We start from the raw sequence: 23,325 nt of genomic DNA on the forward strand, positions 1-23,325 counted from the left end.
TAGAGAGATAACACACAAATGAAATACAAGTCACACACTAGTAACTGACCTCACCACAGATTGAGTAAGTGGGCTAAGCAACTGAAGTCCTTGCAAAAGGAGATAATTTGAACAATTAACATTTACATAAAAATCTTTCCTCCTCTTCAAAATGTAAAATACCTGCTCACAACAGAATCCTCAATCTGTAGGTTCTAGCTCACCCAATACTTCTGCTCAGTGGTGTAGCCAGGTGGAGGGAACGGGGGAGCGATCTCAAAAAAAGGCACCATCCACTGCAGCACTTTTACTCACCTGGCAGTGCTTTTACTGATGGGGCGGCACTCCGGGTCTTCGGCAGCACCTCGGCACAGTGGGACCTTCACTCGCTCCATGGGTCTTCAGCAGCATTTCGGTGGCGGGTCCTTCAGTGCCACTGAAGACACCCGGAGCTAGCGAAGGGCCTGCCGCTTAAGTGCCGCCGAAGACCCAGAGCGCCGCTGGGGACCCGGAGCGCCGCTGGATGAGTCAAAATTAAAAAGGTGCCACTTGTGCTCAGTGGGAGAGCGGCCGCTGCCCCACTCCCCCATCCTCCCATCCCCCCTGACCCATGTTGCCTTCCCTGGCCCTCTGCTACCTCCTCTGCCCCCACCCCGATCCCTCCCAGCCCCCCACTGCTTCCCTGGGCTCCTCCCCATTGCCCCTGGGCCCCGCTGTCTCCCCAGGCTCCCCCCACCATCGCCCCTGGCCCCTACTGCCTCCCTGGGCTCCCTACTCCCCGAGGCCCCCACTGCCTCCCCATCCATCCCCCTATCGCCCCCGACCCCTGTTGCCTCTCTGGGCTCCCCCACAACCATTCCTCCCTGGCCTCTGCCTCCCCACCTTTGCCCTGAGCTCCCTTCTGCAACCTCGTACCCCAGGCCTTCCCCACTCCTTGCCTCCTGACCACAACACCCGGGTGATTGCCCACGTGGCCCACCAGTAAGGCTGGCCCTGATTCTGCTACCCCTGGGGTGGCTAGACTGTCCTGCCACCCCCGCGGCAGCGGCGCTATTTATCGCGTGAGATCTCGATCAAAGCTAGCACGCGTCTGTCTACCCAAGCTGGACGTTACGTCTCCAGCTGCTGTGCGGATGTACCCCAAGAGAGCGGCGAAGGGCCGTCTGGAGGCAGAGCAGACCCCCCTCAGCCCCTTCATGAAGCCCTTTTCACCAAGCCGTATTTCAGGCTCCAGCAAAAGGCCCTTTTAGCAACAAACACGTGTGCTGTGGCATGACACACAGGTGGGGCCAGGGTGGCCCATGCAGGCAGGTCCCACCCAGGCTTGCTGTTTAGCTCCTGATAAATAACCGATTAGCATCAGAGAACAGCGCCCGGTGCAGCATGACTCAGAGGCACCCGGCAACAGTGCAGTGAAATAGGGATGGTGGAGAACATTGCAACAGTCCGCAGTCAGCACTTTTCAGGCCTACTCACTCTGCTTGGTCACAGCAAGGAACATGCTGATCATTTGGGCTTGGTTTTCTTTGCGGGACAGCTGTTCCTGTGAGGTGTGGCGGTGCCTGGACAAGCTCCGCTTTTTGGCTCAAACACTGAGGTTGCTGCTTCGCTGCCCAGCACTCGCTGCATTTCCTTTTCTAGAGGCACAGAAATTAGTCCAGGGCCAGCTTTCACATTCCACCTTTCAGCGTGTTCAGTCATTCAGGGCCTGATCCTCCACTGGCAGAAATTAGAGCAGCTGAAATCAGCAGAGCTACCCAGGTGTACAGGGTCTCAGGATCCAGCCCTCAATGGAGCTCTAATCCAGTGGGTCTCAAACTTTTGTACTGGTGACCCCTTTCACATAGTAAGCCTCTGAGTGTGACCCATTTTACGAATTAAAAACACTTTTTTATATATTTAACACCATTACAAGTGGTGGAGGCAAAGCAGGGTTTAGGGTGGAGGCTGACAGCTCACAACCCCCCATGTAAAAACCTCACGAACCCCGAGGGGTCCCGACCCCCAGTTTGAGAACTCCTGCTCTAATCTGTCTATAAGTAATGAAATTTACCAGCCCAGACCCAATACATGCTCGCCCTCACGTCCCTGCGGAGATGATGCTAAGCTAACAGCCAATGCGATTTCACCCATTCATCTGAAAATCACAGCACCATGTAAAGCCGGCGGTGCCAAAGCTTTCAAGCACTGCGATAAAGCAGTCTGCTGTGGCACAGCTTCCCAGCCTCTGGCCAGGGAGCTTTGTACTGGGATTAGTGTTCTTGCAATAGCTTCCTCAAGACTTCTGAAGGGCAAAGAGACCAATGAGTCAAGCGCTCATATTAGGAACAGCCAGAAATCTCAACCAGCTCATTCCTAAACAATAAGCTGTTATCAAGCTGTCACGGAGTGTGGGGGAGTCAGGGTCCTGCACCCCCGTCTTCCTGCGATTTACCGTGACTCTCAGCCAGCCAGTAAAACAGAAGATTTATTGGACAACAGGAACACAGTCCCAAGCAGGGCTTGTAGGTACAACCAGGACCCCTCAGCCAGGTCTCTCAGGGAGGTGGGGGGCAGGGATCTTAGACTCCAACCCTGGAGGGTTCCCTCTGTTTCCCCAGCCAGCTTCAAACTGAAACACCACTGCAGCCGTCGCCTTCCACCCTCTCCCTGGCTCCTCCTCCAGCTTTGTCCAGTTTCCCAGACAAAGGTGTCACCTGGCCCCATTCCCCTCCCAGCTTAGGTTACAGGCTTAGGTATCGTCCCTCAGATAAAGTCATCCCCTGCTCTACCATCCCCCAGACAGTCCCAGTAAAACTAGACGACATTCCCAGGTCAGTCGGCCCCGCTCCCTACTGCGTCACGCAAGCCAAATTCTGACCTGGCATAACCTGTAGAAGCCCAGAATCCACAGGGTCATTCATGGAAGAGTTACAGCAGGTAGGACTGTGACCTAATAGCTACTGAAAGGCCTGAACTGCAACCCTCTCCTCTGAACCATTGTGAACGTCAGTGGGGCATCAAGGATCTGCGTCCCAAAGCTCAGCCACTCTGCAGAGTTTTGGTTCCAAATTGAACCCCAAATGGAAAGTCTGTTTCCCATTTGGATGCTGCTGAGATCTTACAACATCAGATGATCTTGCCAAGCTTGGGGCAAAGCCTCATAAGAAGAGCTGGTGCCACCGAATTTCAGCCCTAACCCCAAAATTCAGCCCTGATCCCCGCCCCCCCCCCACTCACCCACCCACCCCTCTAGTCTCAATTGGGATCAAAACAGCCCATCTCCAACACAACAACATAACGCTCCTTCCAAAGCATTTCACTGGCTGTATGCACACACCATCACTGAAATGCAGCTACCTCTGTGGTGGGGGAACTGCAGCCCACCGGTGCCCACCACACACTGGGAGGGAAAAAGGGGAACTTTTGACTAAGGATACTCAGGCAAATCCCATGCCCTTTGAAGAGCCCCTGCGGGCTGGTCAGTGTCCATGCAGAGGGACTCAGCGTGCCGCCCCAATCTTCTATGCAAAGTGGCTAAACTTGCCCTCCTGAACTGCAACGGCTTTTGCTCAGTGACAGGCAATTTGTAAAACCCTGCCAACACTTCCCCTTTGCTCTGTCTGTACCTCACCTGGATAGAGAACCCGGCTGATCATCCCTGGCATGATGATAACCCCCAGCGGCAGCATTTTCAAATAGCTCGCCAGGATGGAGCCGGCCTTGGCGTGACTCAGGTTCTTAGCCGAGAGAGACCTCTGCACAATGACCTGTAAGAGAGAGGGAGACACAACCAGCTGCAGTTTAGTGCTTGAGAAACTGGGCTCCAACCACCAAGTCATGTCCAAACTCCCCCAAACGCTGGGGACGTTCAGCACTTGACCCAAATTTTGCAGCCCAGGCCCATCTGGTCCTTGCATCCTGCAGGGCTGCTCCGAACAGGATCTGCTGGTATTATTCCAGAACATCAAAATGGCCCAGTGCCACTCATGGACTTCCCCCGCTGGAGACCCCAGCTCCTTGCATGCAAGGCTCCACCTCGCCCTCCACCTGGCTGGACCGAGAGCACTGCATGCTGGGATACAATGTCTCCGCGGGTGGCAGCCTTGAGCAACAGAGTAGGAACGCAGCTGCGCTCAGCCGTGTTTGAGATCAATTAGGTGGGATTGCTAGGTTCCTGGCTAGCTGCTAATGCGACTCTCAGAGAGCTCTCCTGCCAACAAAATAAATCCTCCCCCAGCAGGAGGCGGTAGCTTCATCAACAGGACAAAGGGCTCTTCAGAATGGCGCTTTTCATTGGTAACACTTTTGTTGTTCAGGGGGTGGTGGGGAGCAGGCTTCACACCCCTGAACGACAAAAGTTTTCCCGACGACAGTGCAGCGTAGACAAAGTCTTCGAGCAAGGGGAGACGCTGCAGGAGACTGTGCCCATGTATATTCAGAGACAGAAGCATTGTTAAGTCCTCAGTTCAGTGTGACAGATTCCTGTTCACAATGACCCTCTCTATCCTATAATGAAGGAGCAATTTTCCCCTCACAATTAAATTCCAGATTCCCCTCAAAAATATAGATCTATGTAAACAGCGGCACTGCCATGCGACCCTACACAAACAAACCCACTAGTGCTTACAGTGTCACATGACCATGCAGGCTCATCATGCTTTGCGTGCTGTGCCTCTCCGTGCTGTCCTTACAAGTGGGCTGAGAGCACTAGGCAGAGCATCCCACTGCTCCGTCACCATCCCCGCTGATCCCAAGAGCAGAGCCGTGCCGTAGCAGTGAGTGGAGGAGGGGGCACAAGGGAGCATTCCCACAGCATGCGAGACGTGACGCTGTCATCTTCAAAGCACCAGACACCCGCCCACACAGCCTCACTCACAAAGCTCTTGCATTAGTGCTCCCATTTCACAGATGGGGAAACCAAGGCAGAGGAGTTAAGTGCCTTGCCTGAGCAACTCAGTAGCAAAGCCAAGAACATAGAGCAAGAGTGGCTGGTTCCCAGGTCTCTGCTGGAACCAAGCTCCCCGCATTGATGGCAGGGCCGGATTCGGAGCCTCTCTTAAAACAGCCAAGTCAGTGGAAGAGCTGCAAAAACCCAGCTCGGCTAAACAGCCCCTGCCATCCCCCACGGCTTCATTATCAGGGGCTCAGCACCGCTCTGGCTTTGGCTCCATATTACTGGGCCGTGTGTTCAGAGGTGCCGAGTGCTCATGACCCCCCATTGTTGTTGTGGTCTCAGGGCCCGGGAAAGGCCTGTGTAGGTGACCTCCCCAAGCAGCAGCATTGCTCTGAGGGGCCAAAAGTGTTGTCTCAAGTCAGAAGGGCAAGGCTTTCCCTGCCATTGTGCCTTTATCTGTCACCCAGAGCTGCAATGAGCAGGTGTCTCACAGGCATCACGGCACTGAGCTACCACTCGCTCACTCCAGTATCCAGGGGGGCACCGCCGCTGAAATCGCTCTGGAGGGAGACTCGCATGGGTTAAGGGAGCCTCAGGCCCACAGATCCAAGAAAGCGGGAGGGCAAGTCACGTCATCTCATCATGCCTCAGTTTCCCTTCTAGAAAGCGGGGTGTTGGGAGGCCCATGCCATTTCAGAGTGGGAGGCACTCAGGTGCTATGGAAAGGAGGCCCACTGATGCATCAACCAGAGTGGCAGGGCCAGAACTACAGCCTAGTGGGTCACTTACAAGGAACCAGCGTGTTTCTCAGCAGTGCTGCTGTGGCTCAGAGCCTCGTGCCAGGGATCCTGTTTGCTGAAGAGGCGTGGTGGAAACACACACGGTGCATTGCCTGGTTTCCTGGCAATTGTCTCTTATCTAAATATTTGCTCTTGTCCCAACACATTCAATGGGCTTTGCACAACACCATCCAGCTGGGTCCTCTGGGTTTGTTCTGCATGGATCCAGCGCCAAGAGGCCTCTCTGGCTCAGGCGTGGGGCCATCTTGGCCTCAGAGCGGAGCCAGGACAAAGACACACCCAGGATGTGCTGGCGCATTGTGCCTTGTCATTTACACCAGGGTGAAGTGGGTGTGGAATGCAGCCTCCCGCATGAGTGGAGGCCTCTGATTTGGGTGTGGTTTTACATCCATTTTACAGGTTGGCATGGGAGCCCATGGCAAAGGATTGGTGTGAAAAGGAGCCATTCAGGGTGTTTAACCAGCTGATAAAATGGAAACAGAGGGAGACAAATATCCAGTTTATGCAAGTGGTGGATTAAGACTATTGGGGCCTGGACCCAATGTAAAGGCTCCTCTACACACCTAATCAAGCCCCCCAATGCTACGGTGCTGCTGGCTTCCTGTCCCACCAATGTCACCTGCTCCTCCACCCTTCTCAGGTGGCATCTTCTCCACCACTGAAATCCACAGCTCCAAGTTTTGTCGGTCCGTGGTCCCCTCCATGCCCAGAGCCAGGACCTGCAGCTGCATGGATCTTGCCTTAAGGCAGCTTGAAACAGCCACACCGAGGTCACGATGGGTGTTTAGGCTACTATCCAGTGGCAGAGCACTGAAGTATCTCTGAAGGCTTAAGCGATGCCGTGAATTTCTGGGTGAAACAGAGGGCAAGCTATCATAGGATCCGCACTGGAAAATGCTGGGTTAAGGCTTAATTCTTTCTCTTGGGGGTTTCCAGTGACCCCAGACCCAAGGAGAATTATAGCTACAGAACGATGAAGGGACTCGCCCAAGGTTGCACAGTGAGTCAGTGGCAGAGCCAGGCCCACGTTTCAGGCATGTGTCCAACCCATTCTTGCTGGTAACCTTTATTCTCTTCTCTTGTCTTTATCAAACAGGGTCAGCCTTTCCACCACTACGTATCCAGGAACCCAGCATGCCCAGGACAAGGCAAAGGGGGTGTCCATGCCCCAAGACACGGGAAAAACCCAGGGCCCAGCAAATACAAGGTGGACGGAACCAGTGCTAAGAAACCCACCACAGCCACCAGCCCCCCACCATACTGGCAAAGCAAAGGTTTCAGTTCCGCCAGGAACGTGCAGCCTGGTCACCTCTCGCAAGGCATCAGCAGAGCAACCGGCAAGCCCTTGTCCTCCCTCCCAGAAAACCAGAGGACAGCGGACGAAGTGAGGACGCCACTCGGCATCCCACTCACCAAACTCTCACAGTCCAAGCACCTCAAGGCCAGGGCGGGCGGAGGCCAGCAGGTTTCCACTGACTCCAAACGGAGGCTCCCTGGGGCCGCCAGCCGCAAGGACCAGTAGGTACCGAAGCAGGTGGACTGCAAGTATTCAGAGGCCATAGAGCGGGGAGATGCAATTCCGCGAGGGAGGGGGAATATGTTTACATTTACCTGGTCGGTACACCAGTACCAAGTGGCCAAGACAGACAGCCCGAGAGTCATGCCAGTCCAGGGGAGGTCTCCGGAGACGGGATCTCGGAAGAGGTGCATGGCGTCCACTCTGGGCAGGTGGCATGTTGTGTTGGGGATAATCTTGGCCGGAACAGCCTTTAAATAAGCCTCTGCCAGGTTCTGGTATCCTCCGATCTTGCTAAACGCTGGAAGGGAACGGGGAGGGGAAGCTGATTAGAGCACTGAAATACAAGCAGATCAGCGGGCAAAAACCACAGCGACCTTCCCAGGCAGAATCTTTCCTCCCTTCCCGCTTGCCCCGAGAAGCAGGGCCGGGGAAAGAACCACCGCACGTTACGACAGAATTTTATTCTTATTTAAGAGACAGCTGAGGTTTTGCACAATTGGGCCCGGTAGAGTCCTGCTCCCCCCAGGGGACGCATCCCAGGTCCTGGATCCAGGCTCCCCATTGGGACGCTCTCTCCACTGAGTTTGTACTTCCAATGAGTCGCTTTTATTAAAGCACAAAGGTCCCTGGGCAGCCGAACGTTCTTGTTGAAGTGGTAAACGCGAGCAGAGGGGGTAGCGACTGACTTGATCCGTGACGGTGCTAAGTGCATCCTTTGGCTCAGGGGTCAGGCCATTTTTTAGCGATCTAGGTAGTGACCTGATAGCCCCATAGTCTCTGGGTACCTAGACTCACTTCACTGGGTTTTCTTAGGGTCCATCTACGCTCCGAGCCGAGGTGACTGCAGCACGTGGAGACATATCTGAGGTTGCTTCGACCTAGCCAGCGTGAGCTGCCCACCCCGCCAGGTATCCTGGCTAGGTACTCGAGAGGCTAGACCGTACTGCTATTGGGACAGGAGCTGGCTAGCGCGGGCATGGCTGGACGTGCTACATTCACATTCACAGCTCCGGCTGCAGCGCAGATGTACCCTGAGAAATAGCATCTTCTCTCTGGCGCAGTTAATTCCCCCGGGTGAAAGTGACACCTGTGCTAAAGGCCTAGCCCCCTGCTCTCCCCAAACCATCCCAAGCCTGGGCAGCCACTGGCAAATGAACCCCAGATTACAGACCCCACTTTCAGCCCCATCGCTCCACTCCCAGCCCCGCCAGCTTACGCACCAGCGACACTCATTGCTGCACAATGATCTTGTGGAGCACCCAGCTGCATGACTGCCTCGGGTAGTGCTGCGACGCGGGAATCCAGGCTTGCTTCTTCGCAGCCGCTGGGAAATGGAGCTAAATTCACCTTGCAGTTGCCCCACTGAAGCCAGGGGATTACCCTGGCTAGCCGGAAGGAGAATTTGGCCATGGATGCATAGGAAGGCAACCTACTTGGCTTACAAAAGGAGGAGGGAAGATGCCTCTCCCTTTCCTCAGTGCTTCCTTCCTAGCCAGTCCATGCAAGAGCACGAACACCCCTTGTCTGTGGTCACTTCTCATGAGAGCAGGCGCTCCAGGTGTTTGCATCCCATCCACAGCATGCTAGGCCGTACAGTGACGGTTACTCACACCCAAGAGGAGCTCCCAGAGTATCCTCTTGCCCAAGCCCATGCCATGCCCCCACTGGGCACTGAGCACAGACTCCTGCACCACGGCGGATGGGGCAGAGGCGAGGTAGCCATCTGGGGGCAGGTTGAGGAAGCAGCCCCACTATGAAGGGCTGGGCAAACCCCAGGCCCAGATATCGGAGGCTGCTTCTAGCACAACTTGTGGTGTTTGGGGCTGAATCCAACTCTCAGCACCTTGGCATTAGCGGCAGGTTAGATTCATGGGATTGCTGGATCGGTATGGACCCTCCCCTCCACCCTCCACACCGCCTTTCTGTGCCCTTTGAAGGGGTCTATGCCAGGGCTGCCACCCTCATGACTAGCTAGTGCCCATAAGTCACAGTGGCTGGCAGCCGAGAGAATTACCAGCACAGCCCATGGAAACCGAACGCCCTGGTAGTGCTCCTCTGGGTCCAGGCCAGAACTGGGAGCCAGGTGAAAGGCCTGGGCCATCTGCTGGGTCTGCCCCATGGAGCCTTTCATGCTCCAGCCTGCTGCGGATTTGTGTCCAAATCTGCAGACTCTTAAGCTGGATGCTCCCAAACACAGGCGTCCTTGGCTGGGAATTCGTTACTGAGAATTCACACTCAGGTAGGGTGACCAGATGTCCCGATTTTATAGGGACACTCCCGATTTTTGGGTCTTTTTCTTATATAGGCTCCTATAACCCTTCACCCCCATCCCGATTTTTCACATTTGCTGTCTGGTCACCCTACACTCAGGTAACAACGGCCCCGAGCCCAGACTTTATTCCTTTATTCTTTATTCCTTTATTCTTTATTTATCACAATGGGCAGAGGGGCCCATTGCAATCCCCTGGTCTGACCTCCCGCAGGACACAGCCCAGAACTGCCCTGGGTTCCTGCCTGTTTGAGCGTGAGCAGCTCTTGTAGAAAAACATCCACCCTTCTACCTTCTCCTCTTCATGTCCCCTGACCCCCTGCACTGTGGGGACACTGAGATGGGGCTTCCCCCTCCAGAAATGAGCCTGACCAAACTCCGATCCAAACACCCCAGAACTCTGGGCTGATCGAAGTGCAGTGCTCTGTTTTGTCAGCGGTCCCCAGCTTTGTAAGCGGCCAAGGCAAACAGCTCCCAGCAGTAGACGTTTGAGATCTGGGTCCCACTCTCAAGTTCATGGCGTGAGTCCATCCCGGTTCCCTTTTTAAGATGCCACCCCAAAAATCCACACTACTCCCCCCTCGGTGTCTTTCCATTCCAGTGCAGTTCCATGGCCATGTGAGCTGAGGACCTGAGTAACTCAGGCAGCGGTTACGGGCCCACCACAGGAGCAGGTGGATGAGGGTCTCTGGCTTGCGATGGGCAGGAGGGTCAGACTAGATGATCCCGATGGTCTCTTCTTCTCAGAAGTCTGGGAGTCTGTGGTTTAGTCTTGGGACCATCAATCCCAGGCCAAAGTCAGAGGGGGTGGATGGATGTTTTCAGAGCATCGTCTGAGGACTCGAACCCTCTCACACGCACACACACGCCACTTTGAGAACAGGCCCGTCGCATTGAGGAGAGAATCAGTGTTTGTAAGCTCACCCTGCCCCTGTGAAAGGGGAAGTGGCTACACGCCCACACCTGGTTAATCCCGGTGTGGGCGAGCCAAAGACCGGGGTTGGTGGGAAGCAGCAATACATGCTCTCTAAAACGGGCGGGCGGTTAGTGAATGCTGAATCATACTGGAAAGCAAGTAGATGCACTCCGGGCCCTGCAGTATTTCCAAAGGCAGCAGTTTGCACGCAGCACCACTGGCATTTGCACACACGGGAGGTGTGGACCAACAGAAGGATGTTGCAGTTTGGGAGGCCTGCTGAGAATTTCCCCCACAGCTGCCTCATTAATGCCCAATGTGTTCACACACCAGGATTAACATTTTTGTGGTGCACACCAAAAGGCATCAGGGATTTAGGCTGTGATTTCAATGACTTGCCATGGTAACCAAGCCATGAGCCACAACAAGAGGGTGTGTGCACGCGATGGTACATTCCTCCCCAGAGGTCGGGACAAGGACTGTTTGCACCAATGCCACGTTTGCGAGAGCCGGCCCAGGGCTAATGCTGGATAGGGGGATCCCAGTCCAGAGCCCTGCGCCAGGCTGCTTGATTTTACCCCATCTAGAGCTGGGCTTCCAACGGTGGGGTTGGGTTGATGGCAGTTCCAAAACGTTTTTCAAAAACTGTTTGTTAATTGACACATTTTGATTCAATTCAAATTTTTTTTTTTTTTTTACATTTTTAAAATAAAATTTGGGGGAAAATTAAACAAAATTGGGGAGGAAGGAAATTCCAAAACATAAAGTCATTTCAACCCCCAAAACTGAAACCTTTCTGAAAATGTCAAGTCAAGATTTTGGAATTGTTTTTAGGGAAGTTGGTTTTTGTTTGATTTTTCTTGACCGGAAATATTTGCGGAAATCAACCCAAGTTCACAAAATGTTTCAGTTGACTTGGATCTGCACGTTTCAACTGTCAAAAATTTCAGGTGAAAAAATTTTGCCCAGTTCTACTCCCAACTATGTGGTCATGGCTCAGTTTTTGTAGAACAGCCTGGTGGGGGTAGCTGTTTGTTACATGAACCCCGTACGAACCCGCTCTCCATGCAGTCACATGGTGCAGGTATTTCCCAGCAGGATTTGGTGACTTGAGGCTGTCCTTAAAGTATTGTGCTGTTGAGTATTTCTACAACGACAGCCCAAAATGAGTAGTTCGCAGGGACTGAACCTGTGACCTCTGATTTAAAAGCACAGGCCTCTACTGCTTGAGCTCAAGGAACAGCTATTTTGCAGCTGGCTGGTAGTAGCGGATTCAACCCTGTATGCGTGATCTAGCCACTAGAATAGGTTGACCAGACAGCGAGTGTGAAAAATCGGGACAGGGTGGGGGGATAATAGGAACCTATATAAGAAAAAGACCCAGAAATCAGGACTGTCCCTATAAAATCGGGACATCTGGTCACCCTACACTAGAGGGCGACAAAGAGGCATTTGGGAATGCCAGCCCCCCATGAGCAGACACCCGTGTGCAGCAAGGATCGCGGAGATGTTGGCCGGGGAAGCGGGGGTGCCTGTGCTCTACCCTCGACTCTGCCCCTGACTCCCCAGTGATCTAGGACAAGTCACGTAGGTCAAAGCTGGTCAGGCTTGGGTGCTTCACCTGATTTTGTTGGGAGCTGCTGGCGCCCAGCACCTCAGGAATCAGGCCAGTTACTTAGTCTCTGAGACTCTTCACCAGGAGTCCCCCCATCCCCCACCCCAGTGCAGACGTAACTCACTCTGGAGTTAGGATGTCTACACTTGGACGACTGTAGCAGCGCAACGGCAGTGTTGCAGTGCAGACATTCACTACAGCCCTGGGAGGGGGGTTCCCAGCAGCATAGACAATCCATCTACCCGAGAGGCAGCGGATAGTTCAACACAAGAATTCTTCTGTCAACCTAGCACTGTCTACGCTCAAGGCTGGGCGACAGAGCTATGTCTCTCGGGGGATGGATTTTTCTCACCCCTAAGAGCCATAGCTGTGTCATTGTATGTTCCCAGTGTAGACCACCTATAGGGAGAGACACCCAGCTGTGAAAATTGTGCTTTAACCCTTCTGCGCCCAAGTGCCCTGTCCATGAAAGGAGGAGAACGAGACTCCTCTACCTGCCAGGGGTGTTGTGAGGCTCTATTCACTCAGGTGCTCCAGTGATGAGCACCTGGAAATGCCTGTGGATGAAGTCAGAGCAAAGCCGGAGGAAGACCCTGAGGAAGAGAAGTGAGTGCCCTACACCAGTTCCAGCTCCCTGGCTACATGCACGTGGGACGCCGACTCCCTCACACCTCGGCTTTTGCTGTGCATGTTGCAGAGAAGATCAAAGGAAGTGGCACTCTGCTGTGGGCGGATCCATTCCCGCAATGCCCCAAATAACACCCTGGGAGTCAACAGCTGGGAATTCCTTGGAGAAAAACTTGAAGTTCCACTTGATAGTCTGTTACCTAACCAGCCTGGCATCCTATATCGATCACATGGATCCCGAGAACTGCCCCGTAGAACAGTGAAGCAGGAAGGGCACTAGGTAGGGAAGTCACCCCTGTGCAGAGACTCAGCATGAAGTCTGTGCATCACTTAGCCCCACAGGGCATGCACACATGGGATATGGCCACAGGGGAGCATAAGCCATCTGCAGAGCGACGAAGCTCACCCTAAACGTCTGGGTATGTGACTCGCTCGGATCAGGTATTTTAATTTATTTTGCACAAGGAAAGAGGTTTCCCTGGAGCAGGGGTGTCTATGCGGCTCCCTGGCCTTACCTGTTACTGCTAAGATGATGGCGCCAATGATCATGATGAGCGTCTGCAGCGCATCAGTGTAGATCACAGCTGCCAGCCCACCTGCACGAGACAGGAACGAGATACAGGGGTCTCAGTTGGCACCGGGCAGGGCATTGTTGTAACGTCAACAATAAACCCAACCATTCACCTGGAGACTTGGCTGTCGTTTATTGATCCCTGCTGAGCAGGAGACCTGCCTGGCAGGCCTGGAAGTGCTTCCACCAAGGTAAAACAGGAGAGCCAGCTCCGTTCACTTCTGTGCAGCCAAGGGTTATGAGGCTGCCTGTCTCCCCAGGGGCGGGCTGGGACCAGGCATACTCCATTTGCAGAGCAGGGAGCATAAGGGTGTTGCACTCCCCACAAGCGCAGAGGAGGGTGCAGAGGAGGCTGAGCACTGGGCCTTGCCGTCCGTGCTGAGCAGGAGATAAAAAGGAAGGAGCGAGGGCCGAGGGAGATGGGTTCATCTGGAAAGAGGAGCTGAAGTGAGAGCACCACGTTCTCATGCTCCTGCGCAGAAGGCCATGCTGCAGCCATGCAGCGGCACTGTCCTTAGCGCCTGAGCCAAGTTCCGGGCACCGATCTAGCCCCACTCCTCTCTTTCCTCTTTGCACTTCTACAGGCAGCACCCAGGGACAAAGACAGCCTCTTGCTCAGTCCTCCGGCCTGTCCTCCTCCCCCAGCAAAGCAGGAATGTCCCCCCTGGGATGACAGTCCCCCTCTTGGGCAGGGACCAGCTGAGTGTTCTGGGTTTGTACAGCTCCTAGCACAACAGGGGCTCAGTCCATTGGAGCCTCTTAAAACGGTCACAAAACGGGGCCGTTATTCATAGGCCTGTCCACGCGTCCAGGCCTGGGGTGCACAGGTGCTAATTCCTTAGTGCTTTGCCCTGTTTGTAACTAACCCAGCAACGGGGCTTCCCACACTTGGCTGCGGACCTCTTTCCAGCTAACGCAAGAGCACTGCTAAGAAATGGATCCCTCTCTTTTCTTCCTTTCATCCCATCCTGCCTGGTGCTCCGCAAGCAATTCCGCACCCTCCCTGGTGTTCTCACCCACCAGCTCCTGGCACTCTGAGCAGGCCCCCCATCAGTCACTGCCTAGCCAGGCGCTGCGCATTTAGTCCTTCCACGTCTTCTTTACCAAGTAACCCTTTCAGCCTTGCAGTTTGGCCAAGCCTGCTGTCCTAGGGAGATGGGAATTCGGCCAATGAGGAGCAGTGGCTTAGAAAGATAGCTGAGCTGTAGAGAAAAGGTTTGAAGCAATTGACTCCTGTCTCATGGCAAAATTTCTGGGTTTCACATAACCCGTAACATCCCATTCGATTACACGGATTTTAAGAGATGTTCTCCTGGTTCAGTGGCTCAGTCACCCCACCCACTCGCTGAGCTCATAGAGTTAAATACCCAACACCCACATATGCTCTATGGACTGAAAAACATGCGGCCACACTTTGTTTGGGAGTCACGGTGACATCCGAATACCGTTTAGAGCAGGGGGGCAAACTTTTTGGCCCGAGGGCCACATCGGGGTATGGAAATTGTATGGTGGGCCATGAATGCTCACGAAATTGGGGGTTGGGGTGCGGGAAGGGGTGAGAGCTCCGACTGGGGGTAGGGGCTTTGGGGTGGGGCCTGAAATGATGAGTTCGGGGAGTGGAAGGGGGCTCCAGATTGGAGTGCAGGGGGGTGAGAGCTCTGGGGATGAGGGGTTTGGGGTATAGGAAGGGGGCTCCAGGCTGGGACCAAGCGGTTTGGAGGGCGGGAGGGGGATCAGGACTGGGGTAGGGGTACAGGGAAGGGTGTGAGGGCTCTGACTGGGTGTACGGTCTCTGGGGTGGGGCCCAAAATAACAAGTTTGGGGAGTGGAAGGGGGCTCCAGATTCGGGTGGGGGGGTGAGAGCTCTGAGGATGAAGGGTTTGGGGTGCAGGAGGGTGCTCTGGGCTGGGACCGAGGAGTTCAGAGGGCGGGAGGGGGATCAGAGCTGGGGTAGGGGTACAGGGGAAGGTGTGAGGGCTCTGGGTGGGGCTGGGGTTGAGGGGCTTGGGAGCACAAGAGGGGGCTCTGGGCTGAGACTGAGGGGTTCGGAGGGGGGAGAATCAGTGCTGTGACAGGGGATTGGGGTGTGGGGAGAGGGGCTCAGGGGTGCAGGCTCCAGGCAAGCAGCTCCCGGAAGCATGTCCCCCCATCGGCTCTGAGGCGCGGCCAGATGGCTCTGTGCACTGCCCCATCTGTTCCCCATCCGAGAACCGTGGCCAATGGGAGCTGCAGGGGCAACGCTTGTGGACAGGGCAGCATGCAGAGCCACCTGGCCATGCCTCTATGTACTACATAGGAGCCGGAGGCTGGTCATGCTGGCTGCTTCCTGGGAGCCTCACAGGGCAGGGCAAACCCCCAACCCTGCTGCCCGGCAGGAGCTGAGGGCCAGATTAAATGGGCTGACAGGCGGGATATGGCCCACGGGCCGTAGTTTGCCCACCCCTGGTTTAGAGGTACTGAGGTGGTGTATTGCTTTGATTGAGAGGAGAAGAGATTGGCCCAAACTTTCTGGGCTGGCATGACTCCCCTGGCACTCACAATGAAGGGAACCTCCACTCCTGGTAATAATTCAGGGGCCTGCCACGGAAATCAGACCCAGTGGTCTGTGCGGGGTGGAAGCCAGGAACTCATGAATTCTACTGCCAGCTCTGACCCTCACTACCTGTGAATGGTTGGGGAAATGCATTGGTCAGCTCACCAGTAAAGCAGGGAGAACACTGGTTACTACCTCCCCTCCGGTCATGAATGAGCTGATATTTGTGGTCACTGAAGCCAAAGAGCACAAGGATTATGATAAGCAGGGAGGTTCGTGGTGAAGTGCATTCGCTAAGGCCCTTCAGCTAAAGGATTAGACCCTCTGAGGATGGTCACGGTGTGGGGATGTCGCAAAGGTGGCCATTAATAATAGGCCCACCTGTGGGCACACGTACGTATACACAAGAGAGAGTCCAAGGCCCATGTTGGAGAGGGAGGAAGCCCGCTCATGCAGCCCTCACCTCGGTAGCCCTGCTGACTTCCTTGGCCCAGGCAGCGTCTAGCAGTGCAGCCGCAGAGGGCAGGGAATCCCGAGCCAATGAGCTGAGGGGTATTTCAGTAGCTAGAGGCGGAACGTAAGCACTGTGTGCCCAACAGAGCGCTGGCCTGGGAGTCCATCCTGCTCCAACACTTGGCAGCTTACCAGCGATGGTGTAGAGAGCTGTGACCACCAGCATCAGGACGGTGGAGAGGTAGAGGTTCCAGCCCAGGCAAACTTGTACAAACAGGGCCCCTGAGTACAGATCTGTCTGCATGTGAAATAAAGAACACGGCGTTTGGGGGAGGCCCATGGCTAGGCCCTGCCAACCTGCAGAGAGGTGGGAATGGGGACAATCTACCCAGAGCTAACCTGGGTACCATAGAGCTTAGCACCTTCTGCCACGCACCCAACTGGAGGCAAGTGCTTCCCCACGCGGACACCGCGGGACGTGAGCTGGAGGTCTCAGCCTGCCTCAGCCAAGCGCAGAGCTACTGGCAATAACCAGGGGACTGACCTGTCCTTCCCACCTGAGTAGTGCCCAGAGCTGGGCAGGAAACACCAAGGGAAGTTCCAAATGCCACTTCCCCGTGGTGGGGCCGTTTGGAGAGAAAATGAGTATTTCAGTCATCAGGGCTGGCAACCTGCCCTTTCTCACGCTCACGCAGGGGTCTAATCCTTAACGAGGCAGCGGTGTGGCCTAGTAGCTAGCACACTTGCATGACACTCAGGACACCTGGGTTCTGTTTCCAGCTCTGGGGCTGGTCTGCTGGGGGCATCTTGGTAAGGTCAGTTGACTTCGCTGTGCCTCAGTTTCCTCAGCTGTAAGATGAGGCTAATGATACCAACCACGTGCGTGACATGCTTTCAGGTCTCTGGAGGACGAGTGCTATAGAAGAGCTTCAGATTATTATTATCATCCTGCCAGGCGCTGGCATGTCCCCATTCCCTTGAGAACAAAGGAGAGTTAAGGGTGCTCAGAACCTGCCAGGATCGGGGCTGTCACTGACCCATTAACCTCTCTTCCCTGCCCCATTGCTGACCCTACCGCTGAGAAGGCAGATGGTCACTGCAGAACTGGACTCGGCATCTCCCCATGGCAGGGTAACTCCTCACTAGCACACTCTCCTCCTGGCACTACTTTCAGCCGAGGATCTCAAAGCACTCTAGAAACATTCACTCATTAAGTCTCATACAACCCCTGACAGGCAGGTGAGCACCAGGTGGGGAAACTGAGGCAGGGCACGGTCAAGTGACTCAGCAAGGTCACGCAGCAAGTCAGCGGAAGATTCAGGAGCAGAGCTCCAACTCCCCCCTGCCTCTGCCTCACATCTTTGTTGTTTCAGGCTAGGTGCAGGCCATGCTCTCCGAGCAGGATCCGTCCCCTGGAGCTCCAGGGAGAGGAGACGACCTCAGCAGGGTCACTAGCTCAGATACCTCAGAACTAGAGACGCTAATTCCCAGTTACGCTGAACTCCTGATATGACGCACGATAGCACAGAGTCTCTCCCATGTGGCACACCCATGCCCGGAAGGCAGCGAGCTTGGAGGAGCATCAAAGGGAGGATGGCCTAGGTGGATAAGAGGGGCGGGCTCCTCCCAATCCCCAGGCCAGGCACTCAGTTCTCCTGTGAAAGGCAATTAAGCTGCCTCATCTCTGCAACATCCACCATCGGGCCCTTCCCGAAGAGTGGCCAGGGAGAGCCGGAGGGAGAGTGGAGGAAGGCACGGCCCCCAGGAGAAAATGGAGCACAGGAAACACACAGGAGTTGTTCTCCTCCATGTGCAGCATCCAGACCCCCAGAGACCCTGAACCTAGAGATGGCTGGAGGGGAGCCCTCAACTCCAGAGCCAGCAGGAGCTTTGGGCCACAGCTCATCCCCTCAGTCCCTGTTTTCTGTCTCCTCAGCAAACTCCTTTGCTGTTTCTGCCACCGTTCGGCAGGCCAGCGGGCACACATGATGGGTGCAGTAATGGGGGAGGGCCGGACTATCCCTCTCTGCTTGACTGGATTCGTTCCCTTGGCAGCCACCGCCGCCTTTGAAAGGCCTGCCAAGCCGTTTCCCAGAGCCCCGCTTCCCGCCAGCTGGAGTGGGACGCTGAAGCTGTCTGAGCTTCGGGCCATCCCCGGTGCCGTGGTGAGCCACGAGCTGGGGTGCTCACATGGGCAGAGGGAGCTCAGGCCAAGCACATCACAGATAGGATCCACGCCAGGAGAGGAGCACACAGGCTGAGTGCAAACACTAGAGGAATCATTGGGTCTGTATTTCTACAACACCTCTTAGCCGAAGATCTCAGAGCAAACAATTAGCTCAACCCCTACACAAACTGATTAAGGATTATACCCATTTGACAGATGGAGAAACTGAGGCACTCGGCGGCGATAGGCGTTGCTTGCAGTTGGGCAGCAAAGACTAGCAAAGTGAGAGATCAAACCCAGCAACCCTGACTCCCAGTCCCCTGCTCTAGCCACCACACCAGATTTGCAGCCCCCACGCAGCTGTCAGGGTTGGGTGTATGCTGAGATTGGCCAAAGGAGCCATTCTAACACACACCAGAGGTTCGGCGAGCCCAGCTTCTGGGGCACAAGGAGGAGATGTTGCCATGAGATTGCAACAAGACTCCTTGAGGGACCCCAGCCAGTCCTGCAGCTCTGCTGGTCACCTAGGAGAGACCTGTCCCGGCCCTCCTTCCGCCCCTCCACCCCCACCGGGGGAGGGACTGGTCGCTCCAAAACCCTTTAAACTTCGTCATTCAATGAAATGTCGCCTTTGACCAAAAGCTGTGGGAATGTCTCTTCCCTGGCACGTCGCTGATTGCAAGGCTACCACCCACATGGAGAGTGCTCTCCAGGGCACCGTCCTTCCGAGCCTCATTCGTTTGTGGCATCATACTCTGTTCAAATCACACGGCTCCACGGGACTGGAATGGACGGACCCAAACTAATGGCCACCCATGAGCACCTTCCGCTACCCAGCGGAGAGCGCGCATGGAAAGCTAAGTGGGAGGTTAGTTAAAAATGTAGGGCCAGATCCTCAGCTGGTGCAAATCAGCCCAACTCCACGGATGCCCATTTACCCCAGCTAAGGATCTCAGCCCTGAGAGTCAGCCTGAGTCCACAGGGCAGCCAGGCGGGTGCAGGAGGTGTTGTTTATTTCTCCTTGTGCCAGCCCCCAGTCAGTCAGGCCTCCAAAGCAGAGCCTTTCAGAGGTGCCGTGGGAAGACCTGCCCACAAAGGGCCAGAGATGGTTATTAGTAAGAGACCCTTTCCAGGATAGAACTTGGTGCCAGACCAGATGGGCCCTGGGAGGCAGCAAACTAGGGGCCAGGAGACCTGGCTTTTATTCCAGTCCCTGCCGGGTGACCTTGGGCAAGCAAGTTTCCCTGTGAGTACAACATGGATAACCACAGTCACTCACTCAGCCGGAGTAAGCACCCAGACCGACAGAGGAAAAGGCTAAATATATAATTCATGCCCTAACCCCTCGCACACTTTCCACAGCCCCTTCCACGCCGGGATCTCGGCTTCTGGCCTGCGAGGGGCAGGGCTCCAGAGCGTGCCTTCTGTTTGGAGCAACGGAAGGAGGAGTTGTCCCAGAAATGCAAATAGGATGGTGGAAGGAGTAGGAAGAGCCCCACGCTTCCTAGGTCATGGGGGATTGTAGCACCTACCGCTGTTATACAGAATCCAGGTCCAGACGTCACTCCTTTGCCAGAAGGATCTCCAGCATGCCTGCAGCATCTCAGTGGGAGCCGGACAGGCCCAACAGACATTACTGGAAGAGTCCCAGATTAACGAGGCCTTTAACTTGGAAAGTTCAGGAGAAGAGAAGGACTTGGTAAGACTCAACCCCATGGAAGCTTCACGAATGCGGCTTGTGGTTGTTCTGCGAGCTGGTGGGACGCCTGCCGATTTAATCAGGAGGGTCTTGGCTACACCTGGTGCTGGGGCGCAGCCCGATCCATGCAGTTGACCTGCGTCACGCTCAGCTCAGCAAAGCGGGCCATCAACATTCTCCACGGGATTAGCGGCTGGGTTGTGCAGGTGGAACCGAGGGCAAGATCTAGCTCCTCAAGCTCAAGGCTTCTCTGAGGGGGAGGTGAAAAATGCAGCCACGTGGGCCCAGCCTCATGCTGGGTGACGAGAATGAACCAGCCCTGTCTGACATCCCCGGGAGCCGGCCAGCCAGGACGCGGGAAGGACGCGCAGTTCTCTAATCTATATCGGCAGCACGTTCTGTTGACCTGCCTGGAATTAGCCTCCTGGCTGGACCTGCCAGGCTCCATCCCTGCTGGATACATATGAGCTGCTGCTGCTCTCGGTGCCCAAGACACAGATCCAGCACCGGTGCCCAACCCAAGCAATTGGGTTCTGCATTGCGGATCTCTCTCTGCAGCACCCTGGTGGCGTGGGGGGAAGCAAGAAGAAAGCCTCTCACCAGTCTGCCCAGGAGTCCCTCCACGGCCATTACCGCAGTCTGGCTGGAAGAGCCCTTGCTCCCTATGGCAAGGAAATAGCTGGTGGATCTTTGCAGGTATGGAGTCGCCCACACTGTCCCCACATTCTGCCCTTGCTCCACTGCCCAACCCCCCTTGGTTTGCAGGGTTGGTATCCCCGACTCTGAATAGAGCCCAGCCCACATGTTTGTACCACTCCACTTCTACAGCAGCCAAGACCCTCAGGGAGGGGAACCAGGATTGTCCCCTAACTGAACAAAACATTTGACTCTTTTTAAAGCACAGCCATGCAGTTCGTAATTAATGACTATATGATGTAATGCCTAGGCTGGGGCCAGAACGTCTGCTGACGTCCACCGCGCTGTGCTGGAGTCAGTCATGCTCTGCTGATTTCGAGGCTGTGGCCCATCCATGGTGGGTGTTTTAGTTAATGGTTCTAGCTAGGTTATGAATTTGCCTCCATTCCATTCTGGCCAAGCCAGCTCTACAGGAGAGGCCAGGTCAGTTCCCAGGGTCCATTAAGATCTTGGATTCTCTGCTGAGGCTGTGGGGGTTGGGAGAGACGTTGAATACTGGCAGTGCTTGATGTGGGCACCTTTCCACAGAGAACACATGACCGAAACCGCAACTAAGCCCTAATAGGACTTTGGATCAGCTATCTTATGCAGCCCCCCAGGAATGGTGCCAGATGTCAGCATCATCTCCTGCACTAGGTAGTTCCACTGCAGTGGGTCAGAGATCAGCAGAAACTCACCAGTAACAATAATGATACCCAGGGCCATGCTCCACCCTGACACTCTAAGCGGGAAGGCTTGGGAGCTGCTCACACTCCCTTAAGCCATTAGTCCCATCACAAGGTACTATTTAATGTAAAGGGTCATTCTCCACTGGTAGGAGCACGAAGAAGTGTCAGCTTCCCCTGACCACAGTTCCATCCCATGGAGCTGGGATTAAGGGGCCATTGTCCATCACGTTCCCAGGAGCTCCCAATGGTTTTCTCTGGAGTGATTTACCGTCTTTCCTGCTAGCTTCTAAGCCTTCAGTCCTGGGACTGTTCCCACTCTAGCAAGCCTTCACTTCGCCCTCTTGTCCCAGCTGTGGAGAGCAGATTTCATAACTGCTCCTCCTGGGTTCCTTAAGGTCTAATGATGTTTGCTTCCAGCTACAGCTGGTGCAAATGCATTTAATTCCTGGCTCTGAAGAGGCCACGGCATCTCTACCTGCTTTGTAATTTTGCTAGGGTGGCAAACAATGAGAGTACATGTGACTGGTTAATAAGACATCCCAAAGACAAAAACAAGCTCATTAAAAGCAGGCCTGAACCATGCACAAGACAAGTCATTTCCATCGTATGAGGAGGGCAACGCCTTTGAAGTCAGGCCCTGCAGCCTTGGCAGGAGGCTTGCCCTTCCCTGCACCCGTGAGTGACCTCACTTGAAAACTGGCTCTGACCCAAGGCCGTCAGCACGGCACAAAGAGAAAACAGGCACAAGGCAGCGTTTGGATTTAATGGGGTTAACCCCATGGCCCTGGTGAAGCCAGGACGGTGCTGGAATGTGGCAGCCAGGGAACATACATGATCTTTAAAGCAGGCTGATATCCACAGTGTGCCAGCATGGGCTGCCCAGCCAGGTAGGGTGCTCCAGTATATTCTTACATGATGCCATGTACTAGCCGGGCACAAAGACCCCTGGGGAAGCCCATCCTGAGAGAAGTCTAACATCCCACTTGAGTTGGTAGTAGGATTTGAACCTGAGACCTTCAGCTTAGTTGGGTGCGTTGTAGGTTCACGCTTTCCTCTAACGCATCCCGCAACAGTCCATGCAGGAGGCAGGACACTGGATCACTTTGTCCCTGTGTGCTTGCAAACATTCATCCCAACATATGGCTGGCAACAGCTACCTCGTCCAAATGCACCTGGAACGGAGCTAGTGTAACACAGACAGACCCCGGCTGTCGACGGGCTGAAGTTTGGCCAAGCCACCATGGTAACCACCCCTAATTTCTGAAAAAGTGCCACGGTGTCGTTAGCAACAATGAGGGGCCAAGATTGTGGTTTTACAGAATCATAGAGATGTCGGGCTGGAAGGGACCTCAGGAGCTCATCTAGTCCAGCCCCCTGCACTGAGGCAGAACCAAATAAACCTAGAATATCCCTGACATGGGGTTGTCCAACCTGCTCTTAAAAACTTCCAGTGATTCTACAACCTCCCTTGGAAGCCTGTCCCCTAACTACCCTTCAAGTTAGAAAGTTTTTCCTAATCTCTCACCTAAATCTCCCTCACTGTAGATTAAGCCCCAGACTTCTTGTCCGACCTTGAGTGGACATGGAACACTACTGATCACCATCCTCTTTATAATAGCCCTTAACTTATTTGAAGACTGTTATCAAATCCCCCGTCAGAGTTCTCCACCCGAATCAGGCCAGGAGTCCTCACAGGTCAGGGTTTCTAAACCTTTTGTCATTTGTGTTGCTCTCCGCTGGAATCTCTCCAGTTTGTCCACCTCTTTCCTAAAGTGTGAATCCCCGAATGGATGCAGTTCTCCAACTGAGGCCTCAGCTGTGCTGAACAAAGCAGAACAATTACCTCCCGCCCTTGCATACCACACTCCTGTTAATACACCCCAGAATGACATTAACCTTTTTTGCACCTGCATCACATTGCTGACTCATTCAATTAG

General features: G+C 54.6%; 2 protein-coding genes across 2 annotated transcripts in view; one reads left to right on the plus strand and one right to left on the minus strand.

The window, feature by feature from the left end:
• Window positions 1-7,349, plus strand: part of FAM83G (family with sequence similarity 83 member G) — a 36,134-nt gene extending 28,785 nt beyond the window's left edge. Inside the window, exon 5 of the mRNA XM_032762731.1 lies at window positions 6,752-7,349. Coding sequence (XP_032618622.1) covers window positions 6,752-7,177 — 426 coding nt within the window. The 3' untranslated portion in view covers window positions 7,178-7,349. The remainder of the gene's footprint in view (window positions 1-6,751) is intronic.
• The window catches only part of SLC5A10 (solute carrier family 5 member 10), a 90,974-nt gene that overhangs the window by 56,410 nt on the left and 11,239 nt on the right, over window positions 1-23,325 (minus strand). Inside the window, exons 6-9 of the mRNA XM_032762732.2 lie at window positions 16,351-16,456; window positions 13,117-13,197; window positions 7,267-7,472; window positions 3,593-3,728 (exon numbers count right to left, since the gene is read on the minus strand). Coding sequence (XP_032618623.1) covers window positions 3,593-3,728; window positions 7,267-7,472; window positions 13,117-13,197; window positions 16,351-16,456 — 529 coding nt within the window. The remainder of the gene's footprint in view (window positions 1-3,592; window positions 3,729-7,266; window positions 7,473-13,116; window positions 13,198-16,350; window positions 16,457-23,325) is intronic.

Source organism: Chelonoidis abingdonii, chromosome 9 (genome assembly GCF_003597395.2).
Source record: "Chelonoidis abingdonii isolate Lonesome George chromosome 9, CheloAbing_2.0, whole genome shotgun sequence".
In the NCBI taxonomy this organism is placed as follows: Eukaryota; Metazoa; Chordata; order Testudines; family Testudinidae; genus Chelonoidis; species Chelonoidis abingdonii.